Source organism: Thermobia domestica, chromosome 10 (genome assembly GCF_964235325.1).
Source record: "Thermobia domestica chromosome 10, izTheDome1.hap1.1, whole genome shotgun sequence".
NCBI classification, from domain to species: Eukaryota; Metazoa; Arthropoda; class Insecta; order Zygentoma; family Lepismatidae; genus Thermobia; species Thermobia domestica.
Window position 1 is genome coordinate 43,563,122 of NC_137463.1, and position 17,527 is coordinate 43,580,648.

Here is a 17,527-nt window from a genome sequence, read left to right on the forward strand (position 1 = left end):
GATATGTTTTCAATAGAGTTTTCAGATATACCATGATTTCAAGAAGGGTCCAAAGTAGGCAGGAGGTAAACCTTGACAACAGTGGACATCAGTGGCGTAGGGAAGGGGGACTCAAACGGGCCGCCCCCCCAAAGAGGTCCGACAATGTACTTTGGTACTTGGATGTTTGTAATTTTTTATATATTTTTATGTTTATATATTTTTTGTTTGTAATTTTTCTATATGTACCTATAACAGCACTTGCCCCCCCCCCCAAACAGACATCCTGGCTACGCTGCTGGTGGACATCCAATACTTCGGAGGGAAGGCGGAAGTGTTAGGAACCGGCAGCTTCATGTTTCTTTGTGTTCGGAATAACGTGTGATGATATGTGTTTCTTCATGGTATATTTCATGTTTTCTTCACTTATAAACGTAAAAGAAAACATCACAGCATGCGTTTTCCCTAGTACGAGAGACCATGCTGCTGACGATCCTTAACACTTCCGACATCGCGCCAAAAGATTCCGTGTTCATTGCTATCAAGACTTATCGTTTGCGTACTTTGAACCAATCATAAATCAGAGAATATCTCAAAATTCGGTTGATGGCATGACTTTGAATTTCACCCTGCAGGGAATAATCTGTACACCCATTGAACATTAATGAAATATGCATTTTTGGATTGCGTATGCGTGACTTCCTTTACGCTGATAAGGATCACCACCAACAGTCTCTCAAATTAGAAATAGAGCCTCTTGAAATTTTGCTTTTTCGCGATTTCTGACAGCCCTAGCTCTGAAACTGTGCACTTTTCCCCATAGGCCCATATGAACTTTTTCTTTGGTGTGAGGAATCACCTCTTAAAGTTTGTTGGTATAGTTCATTAACACCCAGTATATCTATATCTATCTATCTATCTATCTATCTATCTATCTATCTATCTATCTATCTATCTATCTATCTATCTATCTATCTATCTGGAGTACGGAATTACCGATGTTCAATACTACATTTTTCTTTAGTTGTGGAATAACACCACTAATATGCTTTGAAATGAAATTAAGTATCTAGTTTAACATCCCTCGATTATGCACCAAGGCTAAGGAAGACGGTGATGATGAAAAATGACTGAAATGGTGGAATGAAGAAATTAGGAGGAAACGGTAAACCGCCCAGAAAATTTACGCTCACGGTGTTTGTCTACCAAAAAAGCTCACATGGCACAAGATGACACCTGTGTGGCTTGTAAACGAGCAATATCTACAGAAAACGCGAACAACCAATTCAGTAAACGACATACTGTAGCTATATGCTATAGGGCAGGCACGTAGCCAAAGGGGGAGGTCCGGGTGTCCGGACCCCCCTTCGAGATCAGAAATGAAAAAAATTAAGGAAGGATAAAACGAAATGAAACGAGAAAAAGAAGAATCGGCGTTAAAATTAGAAAAAAAAACTACAGAAAGCTTTTGGTTATTCTTTCTTATGAGGAGATTTGTATTACTTGCAATACATGGTGGCGAGGTGAGTGGGATATCCTGGAAGAGACGGGGAATTTGAAATTTCCGGAAGTTACGCAATTCTTAAAATTTCTGCTACTAGTCAGGGAGATTTCAAGCTTCTGAAAGCATAATGCCGGTTGTGTAACAGCGTGGACATTTTTGATCATATTTTTCGTTATCGCATCCTTGCAGTATCGAACATGTTATTTCAAAAACAATTTTCTACTACTCCTTTAACCTGTCATTTGGAACAGACAGTAGTTGAAGGAATAATAAAAACAAAAATTTATGTGAAAAGAAAGTTCTGTTAACATTTGATTCAACAAGAAAGGAACACAGATATTGTAAAATATTTTACAAGACATTATTGAGTTTGTACACTCATGACCAAAATTATTGTCGCATGTCTATAAATATGTTGTTGTAGGAGTATAATTTGATAACGAATTCGCCAGGTATTTCTTATAATGTTAGTGTGTGTATAACCGGCAAAGACATGTAAGTGGCAAATTTTGTCAAAATAGCAGTAAATAAGAACAATAAAACTTTCTTGTCCATTTAGCAACATTTCGTTTTACTCTAGAGTGAATTTTCGTATTTATAATTTCTTTCCTATGAAATTTACCACAAATAGGGTCTATACATTTCCCGATTATACACATGGTATCAGTATTAAAAGTACCCTGCAAAATCATTATCAAATTATATTCTTAAAAGAAGACAGTCATAGATATGCGACAATCATTTTGGATATGAGTGTACTTTTTAAAATAGTGAATATGTACTTTTTATAATAGTTGAGGTCGTATTGAAAGGAAATTTGTTATATTTGAATGAACAGAGGAAAAACGTAAATATTGTAAAATTATTTTCAATACGTTTTTTCTATTTTTTACTCAAGATTTCTTCGTAATTTGTTATTAAAATACTAACCAACATAGCCTCATTTTATTGTCCTAACAAACCAATATATGTTGATAGTAAAGTAGTTTAGATTGATTGGGCCTTCAGTGTTTCATATCACGCCCCCCCCCCCCGGTTACGAAATACTGGCTAAACGAACCAGTATATGTTCCAGTAAAATAGTTTAGAATGATCGAGCCTCTGGTGTGATGACCACAGTATTTAATGTCACGGACCCCCCCCCCTCACGAAATCCTGGCTACGTGTCTGTATAGGGACAGATCGAATTTCATAAACTACATGGAACACATTCACTCCAGCGGCATTTTTACTGAGGCCAAGAAATTCAAGTAAAAGATGTAGCCCTTCTTTTTTACATTCTATAAAGAAATTCAAGTAGTGCCGGTACTTGTGCAAGACTCTTGCGCAAGAGTCTTGGTCTTGGTGTTGCATCAGGATTCCTGGTCTTGATCTTGGTCTTGGTCTTGCATGCAAGACTCTTGCAAAAACTGCAAGACCAAGGCTCTTGCGCTCATCACTAATCGGGATCAGTCGGATGGTGAGTTATTAACTCACAAACATAGTGATTCATTTATATATGTTTGAATAATTATTAAAATAATTACCAGTATAATTATTTTATTCAAACGATTATTCAACGATTCTATTTTTGAATATTCGAATAATAAACTATTGGAATTTTGACAGCACTAGTAAACATATATATATATCCAGCGTGTAGACGAACCATGGAATCTTCTCCGATAAATCCGAGAAGGATAGGATGATGCCTTTTACTAGGGAATATGTGATAAGTACCATCGTTGTTTATATCTTTCTATATAGACCATTGTTTATTATTTTTAATTAATCCAAATATAGTGGTCGAATTGAACAGGTATGGCATACCTATAATAAATCAAGATACCAAAAATCATAGCAACTGTAAAAAGTTTAAAGAAGCTCTGCTATATTAAAGCAATGTTCAAGGGTACACTCGTTCATTTGTCACCCCCCTCCTCTCTCTCACTATTTCACTTTTGCACGTTTGGTCTAGTTTTTAGTAAATTAAGGTGTATTTACTTACCATTTTTCTATTTTAAAAAGGCTATCTCGACATGTCAATAATGCTATGAATCAGTTTTAGACACTTTTGCTGTAATGTATGATGACACGTACGTACAATGCCATTAAATAAAATTCATTTTGTGTCTTTTCTTGCAAGTGTGAATTATCTGTAGCATCTTTGAATATATATATTCAAATTTTCGTGATCGTGTATGATAACATAAATATTTGAAATCTCAATTAATAAGGTTGAAATGAAACTAAACAAGTGACAACAAAACAGACTTTATAATAGAAATATATTGTATTGTTATTATATGAATGATATTCATTAGTTTTGTGGTAGTTACAATATAATGAGATATTTCTGTTTTCAAAGTTGTAAAAGTTGACAAATGAGAATGAATGACTATGAAATAATTCGAGGAAATCAAATGTAAGGAAACAGGAGAATCCTAAGAAAGTCCACAAATACGACGTTGTCTTTTACACAAACCCCTACCTTCTCTGGGTCAGGAAAAGGATATTTATTTGACACTCAATGTGACAACCTACAAAATATAATTTATTCCAATGTGTGGTTCATAAAATGACAGAGTACTTTGTGATTTTGGGTAATGAATTATGACTGTGTGACTAGTTTCGCTAATGGTGTTATCTAATTCCGGAAGGTTACAGCACCCTCTTTCGGTATAGTAAATTGCAACACTTGACCTTTGAGATGAACTTCTATTGGCTGTTCATTTTCCCAGTTGTTGTTTCCAACGACAAGACCAATGGTGCCATCAGGATTGTCGAAGGCCACTGAGAAGACGTCGTTGTTGATCCCAACTCCTGAGGTGCTCTCGATACGAACAGCTCCTTGATCAGCTGCTTTGGTCAAATGGCCAATAACATGGTATTCGATGCTCCTCTCGAAATGGCTGTCGTCACTGTAAAGGGTAAGGATACCTCGGCAGTTCTTGCAACCTCCACTCCCTTCATAGACTGGACCGTAGTTCTCGTTGAGGACCAAATTCCACAGCAGTACGTTTTTGGACCAATTCCTTGGCTGACCAACAAACAAATTAAACATGTTCCAACGGAATACACGGGGCCACGTTACGTCACTTGTTGTTCCTGAACATTCAGTGAAATAGATGTTCGTGCTAGAATTAAAAGAAAAAGCCACTGTAAATTGAAAAAGTCACAACTAGTTTTGATATTTTATATTTATAAAATACATTATTTAATATCCTTGAGAGTTTGCAATGTTTCATGGCATTCGCATTATCTATAAACTATTGCTGTTCAAATTGATGAAACTGTCCGCTATATATATATTGGTGCCACGTCATTGAGAGGCGGAAATAGTTAACATTCTGGCAAATCTCGGTACCATAGTACTCATTAGCACAGTGGTTACCAGTCTTGTTGAGTTGATTCTGAGTTTAACGTCCCGTTCAGCAGCAAGGCTATATGAGACGTGGACCTACTGATTAACGTGGAATCCGAACCACATGAGCACTCTCCGGGAATCGAACCCGGGTCTCCCACGCCAAAGGCGGGTTACCAGTCTTGTTTAACTGGTGCCCTTCTTCGTAAACCCTGCGTACTTCATGCTTTCTACTTCCCGCTTGTTGTTCACGCGTGCTTTATGTCTGAACTCTTCTGTGATTTTAGATATAATGTATAATCCTGAAATCTTCAATATTAATAATAATAACTTTTACCAACTGCAATAATATTCTTACCAATTTATATTTATTTCCAGTAAGACTTCTGCATACTATTGCAGTATTACTTTTGTCCTTCATTTGATTAAAAAAATCAGTCATAAGGATTGTACCTATGTATATACTCTATATCGTATGCGATGATGAAACTCATCCGGTCTTGACTAAAGTTGGTATAATGGCAGACTTTTGACAATATTAGTATGCATATATAATAACATGGAGTGCAGACCTTTGGTTCCCGAGATATTGGGCATTAAAGCTGAACTTTGTGAAAGGATATTCAATATTGCATAATATCAAAGAAATCTTGATCCAACTTGTCAAGGTACCATATTTCGACGAATTTAGTACGCACAGAGGACATTATCATTTTCATCTTTTTCTTTTTAAAGTTACTTGCTATTAAATTTGGGATTGTACTTAGTGATATTAAGAAATTTCACTCCCATCTTGAAAGAATTTGGTTAAGTGGTAGGCGTTGACGAGAGAGCACACATGACAGCTTAATATATGAAATATTACGACATGAAGACTTGTTATAGACCGAGTTATTGGCCATCAAATTTGAATTTGAACTCAGTGAAATCACGAAATTTTACTAAACCGTGAAAAATGGAACTGATTCGATTTTGACCAAATTTGGTATGGTGGTAAACGCTTACGACGTTAGTGTGCATTTGAAGTATTATAATATGCAGATCTTGGATTTCCGGGTTATTGGTATTGAAGTTGGATTTGAAATTCGTGAAAGGACATTGAATGTTGTATGGTGTCGAAGAAGCTCATGCAATCGTAACCGAACTTTCGGTTGTGATTGAACTTGATGAGGCTAGTAAATATTTGAAATATTGTGATGTGAAGACTTTTGGTTCTCAAGTTATTGGCCATCGAATTTGAGGTTTGCACTTAAAGGAAAAGATATTTTATATCGTATGCTACTGACGAAACTCATATTCTAGTAATGGCCACAAAACAGAATTTTCGGATTTTAGAAAACCAGTTTCGATGGAAAGCCGAACCAGTTATTAAGATTTTTTTAAAAAAAGATTTTACTACAAACCAGTTTTCCCCATCTTTAACCTTGTCTTGCTTGGTAGGTATGTGAACTAGTGTGGTGTTCAGGTTTTTTGTTTCTCAGTCACATGCCCAAGTTGGGATTTGAACTTGTCAAATGTTCGAAAAAAGTTTCACTAAAACGTGATAAATCAAATTCACCCGATCTTAACTAACTTCCCAGAGATGATTGAAACGATGTAGAGGCATACTGCATTGATGCCATTTTTCAAGCACTTGTGAAAATTGTCAACGAAAATCATCTCCAGGTGGGAAATAGATTTTAAATGCGTAATTGTCTGTGTTGATTAGTTTGTTATTGCATTGGATGCTCAAAGTAAGTTTTGCTAGAATCAACGAAGGACGAAATTTTCTTCCTTACGTTACATATAAATTTACTTGCTTTTCAATTCAATTCTTAATAAAATTACAGTTCTTATTCAATAGTTGTTTTGTATTTGTACGGTATTTAATTTAACATCTTTTTGACTATACGGACGCTAAAATACGCAGGGTGTGCACGGTATATCAAAGATTCTTTTCAATAGCTTAAAATAGGCAGATTTTCAGATTTTCAACAATTATTTTTGTATCACTACACTAAACTTCGAACTGGAAGGACTCTACCTATTAAGATTACTTCCAAGTTTCGAAAAATACTTCTGTAGCCTATGCTACCCTCGTAGATTGCATTTTTCACAATATTAATTTCCCCTCCCCTTTTACTAAATTGTGGGCTCACCACAACCTCCTACTCTTGCCTGCTCACTCAAAATTTCTAAATTTTCTCTACTTTGTATAATACATACTACCAAGTCGCGTTGTTAACGCATCCCGACCCGTTGAGTATTCTCAACACTTTGTTAGTTTATCTTCGCACCGCATTGAAAGCGTTCGTATAGTCAATCCAATGGTTATACCATTGTCCCACTCGGTCGGCATTAACGTAGCGTTATTAAGCGTCCGTATAGTACAGGCCTTTGAGTTACAACATTCGCAATTATCAGTTAAATAACCATAGGAAACTGCGTAATTTAGTATTCATTTCTGTCTCCATGTAAGTCATCCATAAATTGTTTAAATGTTACTTTTACATTTTTTCAGTATTTTTTAATAATTTCAAATTTATTCTTCCAAATAACACGCGCCCCTTGCTCGTTCTTCACATTCTCTCAGATTGGAAACCACTGCTCTAGCAGACCACTAAATCATCCGCACATGTGGAGGTTTAATTTGATTGGTTAGCAGATAGCGAATGTCAAAGCCGCATGGAAATAAACTAACAGGTACAATTTTATATATTTTGTGAGTTTTTAGAAGTTGTGCCGATATAGTAAAAAATACACTTGTTCGAGGATACTGGGCAGATTAACGTGCAGCCGAAAAATCTGTACATACACGATTAGTATGATTTCTGATTGGGGCCTATTGAAACATTAGAATTGTTGTAGAACATAAAATAAATTTAATAATTAAGGAAGCTTTTCTAGTTGGATGACGAATGATTCGTAAGAATGGACCGAACGTTTTAGATATCAACTATTTCACTGTGATGGGAAAGCACGGATTTCAAGAAAAAGCGGTTTGCTTATCTCTCTGATCTAAGTGAATAGCTATCTGAAGGAATTACTGCATCGTTAACTTATTTAGGTTTCCTAGAAAACTATTGATATATCAAAGACAGTCCCATGAGCGGAGTTATGGGGAGGACATGGAGGGGCAGTGCCCCCCAATTTTTTGACAAAAAATTAAAAATGCCACCTATAAGATGGTTACCTACCAAGACCTCAGAGACCGACCAAAAGGTCTGCCCCCCACTGCCCCCAGCAGACAATTCCTAGCTCCGTCTATGGACAGTCCTCTTCATGTATTGTAGTTAGGACATTAAGTATGCTACGGAAATCATTTTAATAAAAGAAAGAAAGAAAGAAAGAGAGAGAGAGAGAGAGAGAGAGAGAGAGAGAGAGAGAAAGAAATGGAGAAAAGATAAATTCAATGCTTGAACGACAATGAATTAATTCACTTGAACATTTTAAGTTAAATTTTATACGATACTCTCTGGAAAAATCGTTCACATCCTTGAGCGGTCAATTGGAGGTCAAACCATTGACAGAATTTCAAAGTATATACATTGTTTTCGTGAAGGACAGATCAGGAAAATTAAGGGGGTAAGTATAATCTTTAAGAGAAGATCGGCACTTCTTGTGAACCTAAAAGAAAAGATTTAACACCATATTGAAAGTTTAAGAGGAAGCAGGAGTGAATATAGGATTAACAGCTTTTATTTAACTTAGATCACAAAACACATTTAATTTTATATAGGACGTTCAGAGCACAAGGGAATCAAGTCCAGTCACCAAAGTTGTGAGAGAAAAATTCAAAGTTTGTGTAATATCCTTACTTACATGGAAAAAATTAATACTATTTTGACATTATAAGAGTTATTTGCAATATCTGGACATGAATCTTTAAGCTCTTAAAGGAGCTTCAGATAGAAGTTTTGAAGGTGAAAAATGTCTTAAAATGACCAAACATGGACTTGGTTCCCTTGTACACTGGTCAGGCCATACACCCCTAGTCTATTCTTTAGAGGAAAAAAATGGCATAAGAATTCAATACTAACAACAGATACTTAATTCTACTGTACCGATGGAAGTTTCTTGGGGATATTAATTTTGCAATTTATTATATCAACAATCGAGTTCCTTACGTGGTTTTCGATTATCAATCTGAGCTTCCATTAGTTCTACTGCATTAATTAACATATATACAATGAACTATTGTACCATTTTTCTTCAAAAGAACTTCATAGACCTGAAACATATAAGGAAACGTGTTTATGACCAGAGAAGGCGTGGGACAATGAAAACTTGACCCATGACCCACTGGCCAACCACACACCGTGACCCACGACTCACGAACCACTGTGACCACTCTGACCTACCACCCACCACCCACCATAACCAATCGTCATCAACTCTGACCCAAGGTTCACGCCATCCTCTCCACTGACTAAAGAGTTTACACTTCCAATATAACAACGCCGTGAAATTATTACTAATCGGAGTTTGAATTTCTATGGTCAATCACTCAAGTACCTTTCTGTTACAATACCGGTGAATCTGATTTTACGATATAAAATGGTAAAGTGTTTGTTATGGGCCATATTACGGCGAATTTCAATTTAATTATCATATACAACTATTTCCTTGTTGAATTAGAGATACTTTTCATTGGAAAATAGGATTAAATTTGAAAGTCTCAAATTAACATGAAACAGACCAACGTAAAAGAAAAAAGTGTAAAACGCACAGGCTGTGTCTCGAAAGCCAAGTACTAAGTTCTATTGCTATTATTACAATTACAAATATGAATATCCAAAAGTGCCTGAAGTTCTTTTATTACTTACTAGTTAAGTATACTAATCTCAGGTAAGTAAATACGCCTAGAAACAAATGGAAAAGGAGAAAAATGGAGTCCTAATGTCTTGAGCCGTGGCAAAAATGCGAACTAAAGCTCACACCCTCGATATACCCACTCGTTGAGCCAATAAGGGTTCAGCTGTTGCTAAGAGAGAGAGTCTTAGCGAAAGAGAGTGGAATTCCTTCAGCCGATAACAATGCTTGGAACAGAAGACTAGATGTCAAGTCAATGTGGTATATCTTTAGTGTTCAGAAGATGCTGTCTACAACGGACTGAGCAGAGTGGTTTGGTGAGTCAGAGTTTTTCATGTGGGTCGGTACGTCCCGGTGGGTGGTAGGTCGCAGTTGGTTACGTTTTGTTAACCCACGACCCACTGACCCACTCCGTCTCTGTTTATGTCCCGTGTTAAAATCGAAGCTCTTAATCCATACTACCTGCTCCTTGTTACACTCTTCTGTTGTAAATCTACTTGTTTCTAAGGCACTATTGTTGACTTGGAAAACTTACAAATATTACAAATATATGAAATTATTAACTGATAAAACTTACTTGTAAGCTCTAACAATTTGAGATGGTGCAGTGTAATCACCACCATAACAGTGGAAAGCAACGCCATCTACGTATTGGGCAGCCTCTCTATCACTTAAAATTTCCAATGGATAATTAACAAGATTCCAATTGTGATCCAAGATCAAGATTTTCGTATCAATTCCTGCAGCCCTTAGCTTGGGTCCAAGATTTTTGGCGAGAGCTGCCATTTGTGAAGACGACATTTTCATGGTGGGATAACCATTTGTTTCATATTCTGGTTCGTTTTGCAAAGTCAGAGCATCTATTTCAATTCCATGGTCCCTGTAAGCTTGTAAGAATTTTACCCAATAGTTTCCGTAGATGTCTGTGTAATCTGAATTGAAATATCCACCGTCTAAGCTATTTGATGTTTTCATCCAAGCAGGAGGTGACCATGGAGAAGCAACGATCTTCAAGTTTGGATTAACCTGTTTGGCAGCGAGTAGTGTTGGAATAACATACTCTTCATCTTCAGCAATGCTAAAACTGTTCAATGAAGGATCATATTCATCAGCGTAAGTATAAGCATATCCTCTGCCCATAAAGTCAGAAGCACCCATTGTGAGACGAATGTAGTTAATGCCTATTCCATCGCTTCCAAACAATGTCTGGAGAAGTTCATTTCGATGTCTACTGAAATGTATGAGGAATGCTGCAGAATTGGACATGGCTGCACCAAAGCCATCCATTGTTTGGAATCGTTGATTGCTGTCAATTTCAATTGTAGCTGCCCGTGGTTCCACATTGGAGCTTCTGCTCGGAGTGAGGCACCCATGCCTTTGGCCTGCCGTGTCATCTGTGTAATGGTCATTTGGATCTGTCACCCAATATTCTACTTGCCTAAGAAAAGAAAGAAAATCAGACATAATTATATAATTCTATAATGAATTTCTATGTAGAGCATTATTGCCTAACTTAATTTACACAATCTGATTAAATTTCACTAACAGCAACACGAAAATGCTTACATTATTAGAAATATTAAATTTCAGAAGTCTCTTTGCCCTGTACACCGAGCAAGTCTTTTCTTAAATACGACATTTTGGAATTCTAATTCATAAGGGAAAAAGTTTCAGTAAGGGAAAAATCTTTCTCCAATATGAGAAAAAATATTCAAATATATTCAAGGCTTTAACCCCGTTTTCAAGGGCGTCATAAATGAAACATGAAGAACTAGTACATAACTCAGTTTTGCTTAGAAAATCTGTCAATGACCATTCGTATAATTTAACAAGATTAAGTATAAAAAAAATAATGAAAATTATTGATATATCTTAACCTAAAATGTACTTAAGTTGCAGTTACCATAGCAATATAAATAAATGATATTGTTATGCTGTTATCTATATAAACATTGTTTTATATCGTCATGGTTTCACATGTTTTCAAGTTCACTGAATTGTAATCTATTGTAATCTTAATTCATTGAAGTTATTACTGTCAATTGTCTCTACTTACGTAATCTTCTGGACTATTGTCTAATAAATTAGGTTATGCTTATGCTTAAGGAAATATCGCCAGCAATACTCAGGGAATTAATGACATTATTTAAGATGCTGTTGTCAAGTTGATAATATTTGTCTTTCTGTTTTCGACAATCTGGTACGCAAGGCATGAGATTGATTATCATGTTAAATACTAAGTGAATAATAATAATAATAATAATAATAATAATAATAATAATAATAATAATAATAATAATAATAATAATAATAATAATAATAAATAATAAGATGTATTTCTTTTAGTTGAAAAGCCAACAATAACTAATTAACTCTATGGCCTATGGAACCTGGAGGTCATATGCCGCGTTCAACAAATCTCTCCACTGACTTTTGTCCTTAGTCGACTTCTAGTTTCTACTTTGAATTCCTATTTCTGCGAGATCCATCTTAATATTGTCCTCTCATCTGCTTCTAAGTCTTCCTAATGGTCGTTTTCCGATTGGACTTCCAGTCAAAAGCTTGAAAGCGTTGTTACTTTCTTCCATTCTGGCTACATGACCTGCCTACCTGAGACTCCTAGATTTGATGACCCTAACAATGGTAATGAAAAAACCAACATACGTCTATTATCTATGCAAGTGGTTCTGGTTTCGATCACTGGTGGGAGTACCAGGTTCGGATAGAAGCATCAGTTATGGTTTGGATTCCACTTTAAACAGCAGGTTGCGGCTTACACCATCTTTGTTCTAAGAAAAAAAAACTATAGCAATTAAGCAATCAAAATGGTGAACTCGAGTGAAAGTTCAAATAGTTACGTTTTGATTCCACTTTAAGTTGTAGTTCCATGTCTCATATAGCCTCGGTACTGAAAGGGACGTTAAACTCCAATCCAACCAATGAACCAACTAAAATGGTCAACAGACGGTACCACATTATATATTAGCAAACACAAATACATTTTTTAAAAATCAATACGAGTCCTTCAGGATTTCATTTGGGAGCTACAGTTGTTGTCAGATTTTTAAGATAACATGATAAAGTGCTGGTAGTACTGCAAGTAACAATGGCAAAAGCAGGAATAATTTCTCTCGATTCCGCTGGTATAGAAGTCATAGAACCAATAGGATCATATAAGATTTTGCCAGGGGAAGACATTTTCCACTGATGTAAAAGTTCCACTTTTTTTATTAGAATATTAGTATACAATTTATTAAGTCCCCCGGTGTAAGTTGTTTCCTGCCCTTTCCAAATGACTTTCGGGGCCGCGGTGGCTCAGTGGTAGAGCGTTCACCTCTGGTGCTTGGGGTCCCGGGTTCGATCCCAGCCCCCGCCAAGGGAACTTTGTGGTGGACAAACACCGTGTGCGTGGGTTTTCTCGGGGTTCTCCCGTTTCCTCACACTTTCTTCATTCCACCATTTCATTCATCACTCATCATCACCGTCTCCTTTAGCCTAACCGGCATAACCGTGGGACGTAAAACTTAAAGATTTCATTTCATTTTTCCAAATGACTCTTCTGCATAGTGCCTACAGAGTTTTGCGCAGGATTGGCAATTTAACTTATTTCAAAGTAGTTTTAGCTTACTGTACGAGTATTAGGCAGCGGAAAGTGTAGAAAGTTTATAATCAACTTAAAAAGTTAGTTTCATTAACTGCTTGTTCCGTAGCAGCATACAGCGTGCGCTTTACTCTGTCTACTACAGGTCTCGCATGCTAACAATTACTCTGCTTACGCGTTATAACTTATAATTGATGGATGTATCTTGTCTGTTACTCAATTACTTCTGTTCCGAACACAATTTAGTTGCGGGAAACCAGGAGGAAGATGTCAGTAACAGATTTCTCGCTATTTTGTATGATTACCATTTCAGCTCCCGGATTTCCTTTATAACTGTCAACAAGGCATGAATTGACGGGGGAGGGGATGCCATAAAAAGAAAATTCTTGATTTCTGGCAGGAATAACTTTCCCTCCCCATTGTCTAGAATTTTCTCTCATGATCATAAAGACAGAAACAGGGAACAACTTTTATTTTGTGTAGCCAAACTAATAATAATAATAATAATAATAATAATAATAATAATAATAATAATAATAATAAACAATTTGTGTCATCAGCTTTTAGCATAAAAAGGTCACATAGGGCCACCAAATTTTAAGAACTATCACTTGATCAGACGACCTAACTTCGCACGAAGACGATTTTGGTCTCTGACTTGAGGGAATCGGGAAGCACAAGTTATGCACGATTTTTATGGTGGAAAACAAGCATTTAGAATGTTCCGGGACGCCTTGCATAAATGCAACCCCACGACATTTCGGACATGCAGGCTACATAACAGGACAGGATAAATGTGTTGATCTATGCTTATAATTTGTCTGTAATACGAAGAGAATAATAATAATAATATAATACGTAATAATAATACGAATAACAAGAATGATAAAAAAATCAATTCTCGTAATTTCGAAGAAATTCCGTACAAGCTGGATTTTTGTGGAGACCTCTATTTTAATGTCCTCAACATATCCTGAAAAAATCCTTAATTTGAGCTGTGGATATTTGTTTTTCTTTCGAAGAAAATAGTTATGAAGAAAATTTTAGCTTATAAAATTCTAGATGGAAACGTATTTAGTCATTTTTTTTTTTTGTAAAATGAATAGTTTTGAAGATAATAACTGAATTATGTCTTAATAAAAAATAACTTGAGGTTCTTAACTTGAGTCTGGAAAATAAATGGGAAAAGGAGCATCAAACGAAAAAAATGTTAGGCATAAAAAGTTAATATTTTGAAGAAGAAAATTCACCTATGACAAAATTAGCCCGTTCCCGCCCCCTGGTAATAGGATGGGGGACAACTTCGAAAACTCAAACGAGAATCCACATTTTTTATTGCAGAATCTGATTCTACGGGAAAAAAAATGAGTAAATTTTATCCGAAACAATTTTCTCGATTTGTGATAGATGACACTGTAATCAGTGGAAACTGGTTTCACTGCGGTTTCTTCAATTGGGAGCCTCCTAGCAAAGGGAAATTAGGAAAAAGGGCAAAACCTTCGAAAAATCCCCCATGTCGAAATATAAAGAAGTCAGTAGTATACATAAAGACGAAGCATTGCTTCTGTCAGCTGACATACAATTCTTTGCTATACTTGGGCTTAAATGTCATCAGCATTGTCACTAATCAACTTAAAGACCCCGAAAACTATGGATTCAGCACTAATCTAGGTCATTTTTAACATTTTATTTTTCGCTTCTTCTCATCTCTCTTGTAGATGGGTTGAAGTTAATGTTAAATGGCATCGACAGTGTCCTCATTCACTTCAGCGACCTCAAAAACTATGGATTCGACATTAACATCGGTTGTTCTCGCTTATCTTCATGTTACGTCCTTCCCATTCCCCTCAGTGATAAAATTGTCGTACCCACACAATACATTTGTTTTTCATATTGTAAGTCATATGTGAATGTCCACTTGTTTTTAAGTTTAGAAACCTAGTTTCATCTTTGTAACATAAGGAGCTGGTGAGATATCCTATTTTGAGCATAAACCTTAAACCACCTCTTCTTGTTTGAAACAAACCCATCTCCCCTAGGGTACGCTCAGAAAATTTAAATAGCCTACGGTCTCTACAATACTTTAGTATCTCTGATGCAGTTATTTGGAAGTGTGCCAAACAGACGGTGTATATGAACATTCATTTTTACATATAAGATATACTATCTCACTCCTCTAAGGATAAGCATCAAACATTTAAAATAACTTACTGTCTCTTCCAGATTATGGTCTCTTCGGTGCAGTTAGTTAGAAGTATGTCAAGCAAACTGCATGGATTTGTACGTTGACGAACAAATGAACATTTATTTTTATAAAACAAATCCCCTCTCCCCCTTTGAGTCTCTCTCCTCCTCCTCTAGGACATGCATACAAAAATTTAAGTAACCTACGATCTGTTTAAGACTATAGTCTCTTCGTAAAAGTTACTTCGAAGTATACCAAGTAAAGGGCTTGGATTTATATATCAGACAAGCAAGCAAACGAACATTCATTTTTATAAAATAAATTCCTCTCGTCCTTTGAGTTCTCGAAATTAAAGTTTAATTTTGCTGGGCTAATTCACTGCCAACCTTTTATAGCGTGGAGGCAACTTCTTAAATGTATTGTGATTGAAATACATTTCCTCATAAAAGAATCTTTCAATACTACTACTAGTAGTAGTACTGTTACTACTACTACTACTACTACTACTACTACTACTACTACTACTACTACTACTACTACTACTACTACTACTACTATTACTACTACTACTACTTATTATTATTATTATTATTATTATTATTATTATTATTATTATTATTATTATTATTATTATTATTATTATTATTATTAACAGTGTGCCAATTTGTTAGAATGGATTCATAAAAGTGCACGTTTTCCCACTCTTTTTGTATGTTCTTCAATTTCAAGCAGTAATTTGAAAGGAAATGCGAAACAGTGAAAATGCTGTTGACAGAATCGACAATACATAGATTGAAAAATAGAGGGATAAACTGTTTTAGCTTTAAATAAAACAAATTTAGAAAGCATATTTTGGCTTTCGATCCAGTTAAATTTTCTGTTATTCTGTTTAGGAACCGTCGTCTTGCGAGTTTTCAACTCTATACTTCTGCACGTATTTTTCAGAGAAATCATATTTCATTCATAGTTGCATCATATGTTCTCACACCTTATTGAATACACCAGTAAATACATCGTGAAGCCAATTCATTCATGATTTTGTATCAATATTAGAAACCGAACTCAGAATTATGCTAATGCATAGTAAACACTAAGATCTTACCTAGGTACATTATAAACTAAATTCCTAGTGTTCAGCCTACTAAATGCTAAATAATTATAACTTTACTCGATTCTTACAAAGAAAATTGAGCCATTTGTTGCATAGCCTCATAGATCGTTCCTAAATATATATTATATCATAAAAATGATCTGATAAAGAGAGGAAAAATTCTTACCCAGCAGGACAAGCGCTGAGAACGATGTCAACCAGCGTAAGCAATAGTATTACCCTCATTATACTTTGTGTGGCCAGCTGTAGTGGTATGCACGTGTAAACGACAAATTTATATTGACGTTATAACTTCACTTTTCCTTTTCCTTGATTACAAAACAGCTACACATGCAATACTGATCAACAGCTGTGGCACAAAACATATGGCTATATATACGATAGAGAGATGCTTACGTGATTAATGTTAAGCATTTTTTGTATTGTTATAAGAAGATAAAAATTGCACTTCACTCTTCTATTTTTGTTCCCACTCTTGCAAAAGGCCAATACAATTCACGTAATCGATTATTACTAGATGTTGAACAGTTTGCTCTACGAAATAAACACTCATCCCTTTTGAAGCATGTAGTATCCTGATAAAATTTAGATAATGCTATATTTTTAAACAAAGAACTCAGTTACTTACAATTTCTTATACCCGTTAACCAAGAGTTCAAATTTAGCATTTTATATCACAGTGTAGAAAGAAACAAATTGATGAGTGTGCCTCTAACGGTCGGAAATGAGAACATACAGATGGAGTTTTGAAGTAAATAGTTCTTAAACATTTAATACGAAATACACGAAATACGCAACACCAACAAGGGATAATCTGATCGATCTGATAATTGCAGAATGTGTAGAGAGAAAATTATTTAAAATATAGCTCGCCCGAACAGTTTTATGCCATCTGGTGGGCGGAGCAGGGGATACGGCATTTTTACGATACCTATTGCTGCGATCCTCTTACCGCTTCTTCATATTTATCCACTGCAGTGGCGCAACTCAGTGGAGCAACTGCTTGTGAAGCA

The 17,527-nt window shown here is 35.6% G+C and overlaps 1 protein-coding gene across 1 annotated transcript; it reads right to left on the reverse strand.

Annotated features, from left to right (window-relative positions):
- Nucleotides 1-3,720: 3,720 nt before the first annotated feature.
- On the reverse strand, nucleotides 3,721-16,852 carry LOC145662470 (uncharacterized). The gene is made up of 3 exons (XM_081728076.1): nucleotides 16,681-16,852; nucleotides 10,195-11,055; nucleotides 3,721-4,599 (listed from the first exon to the last, which is right to left on the reverse strand). Exons 1-3 carry the CDS (start codon nucleotides 16,737-16,739, stop codon nucleotides 4,110-4,112), a joined length of 1,410 nt encoding a protein of 469 aa, XP_081584202.1. The 5' UTR covers nucleotides 16,740-16,852; the 3' UTR covers nucleotides 3,721-4,109.
- Nucleotides 16,853-17,527: the final 675 nt, after the last annotated feature.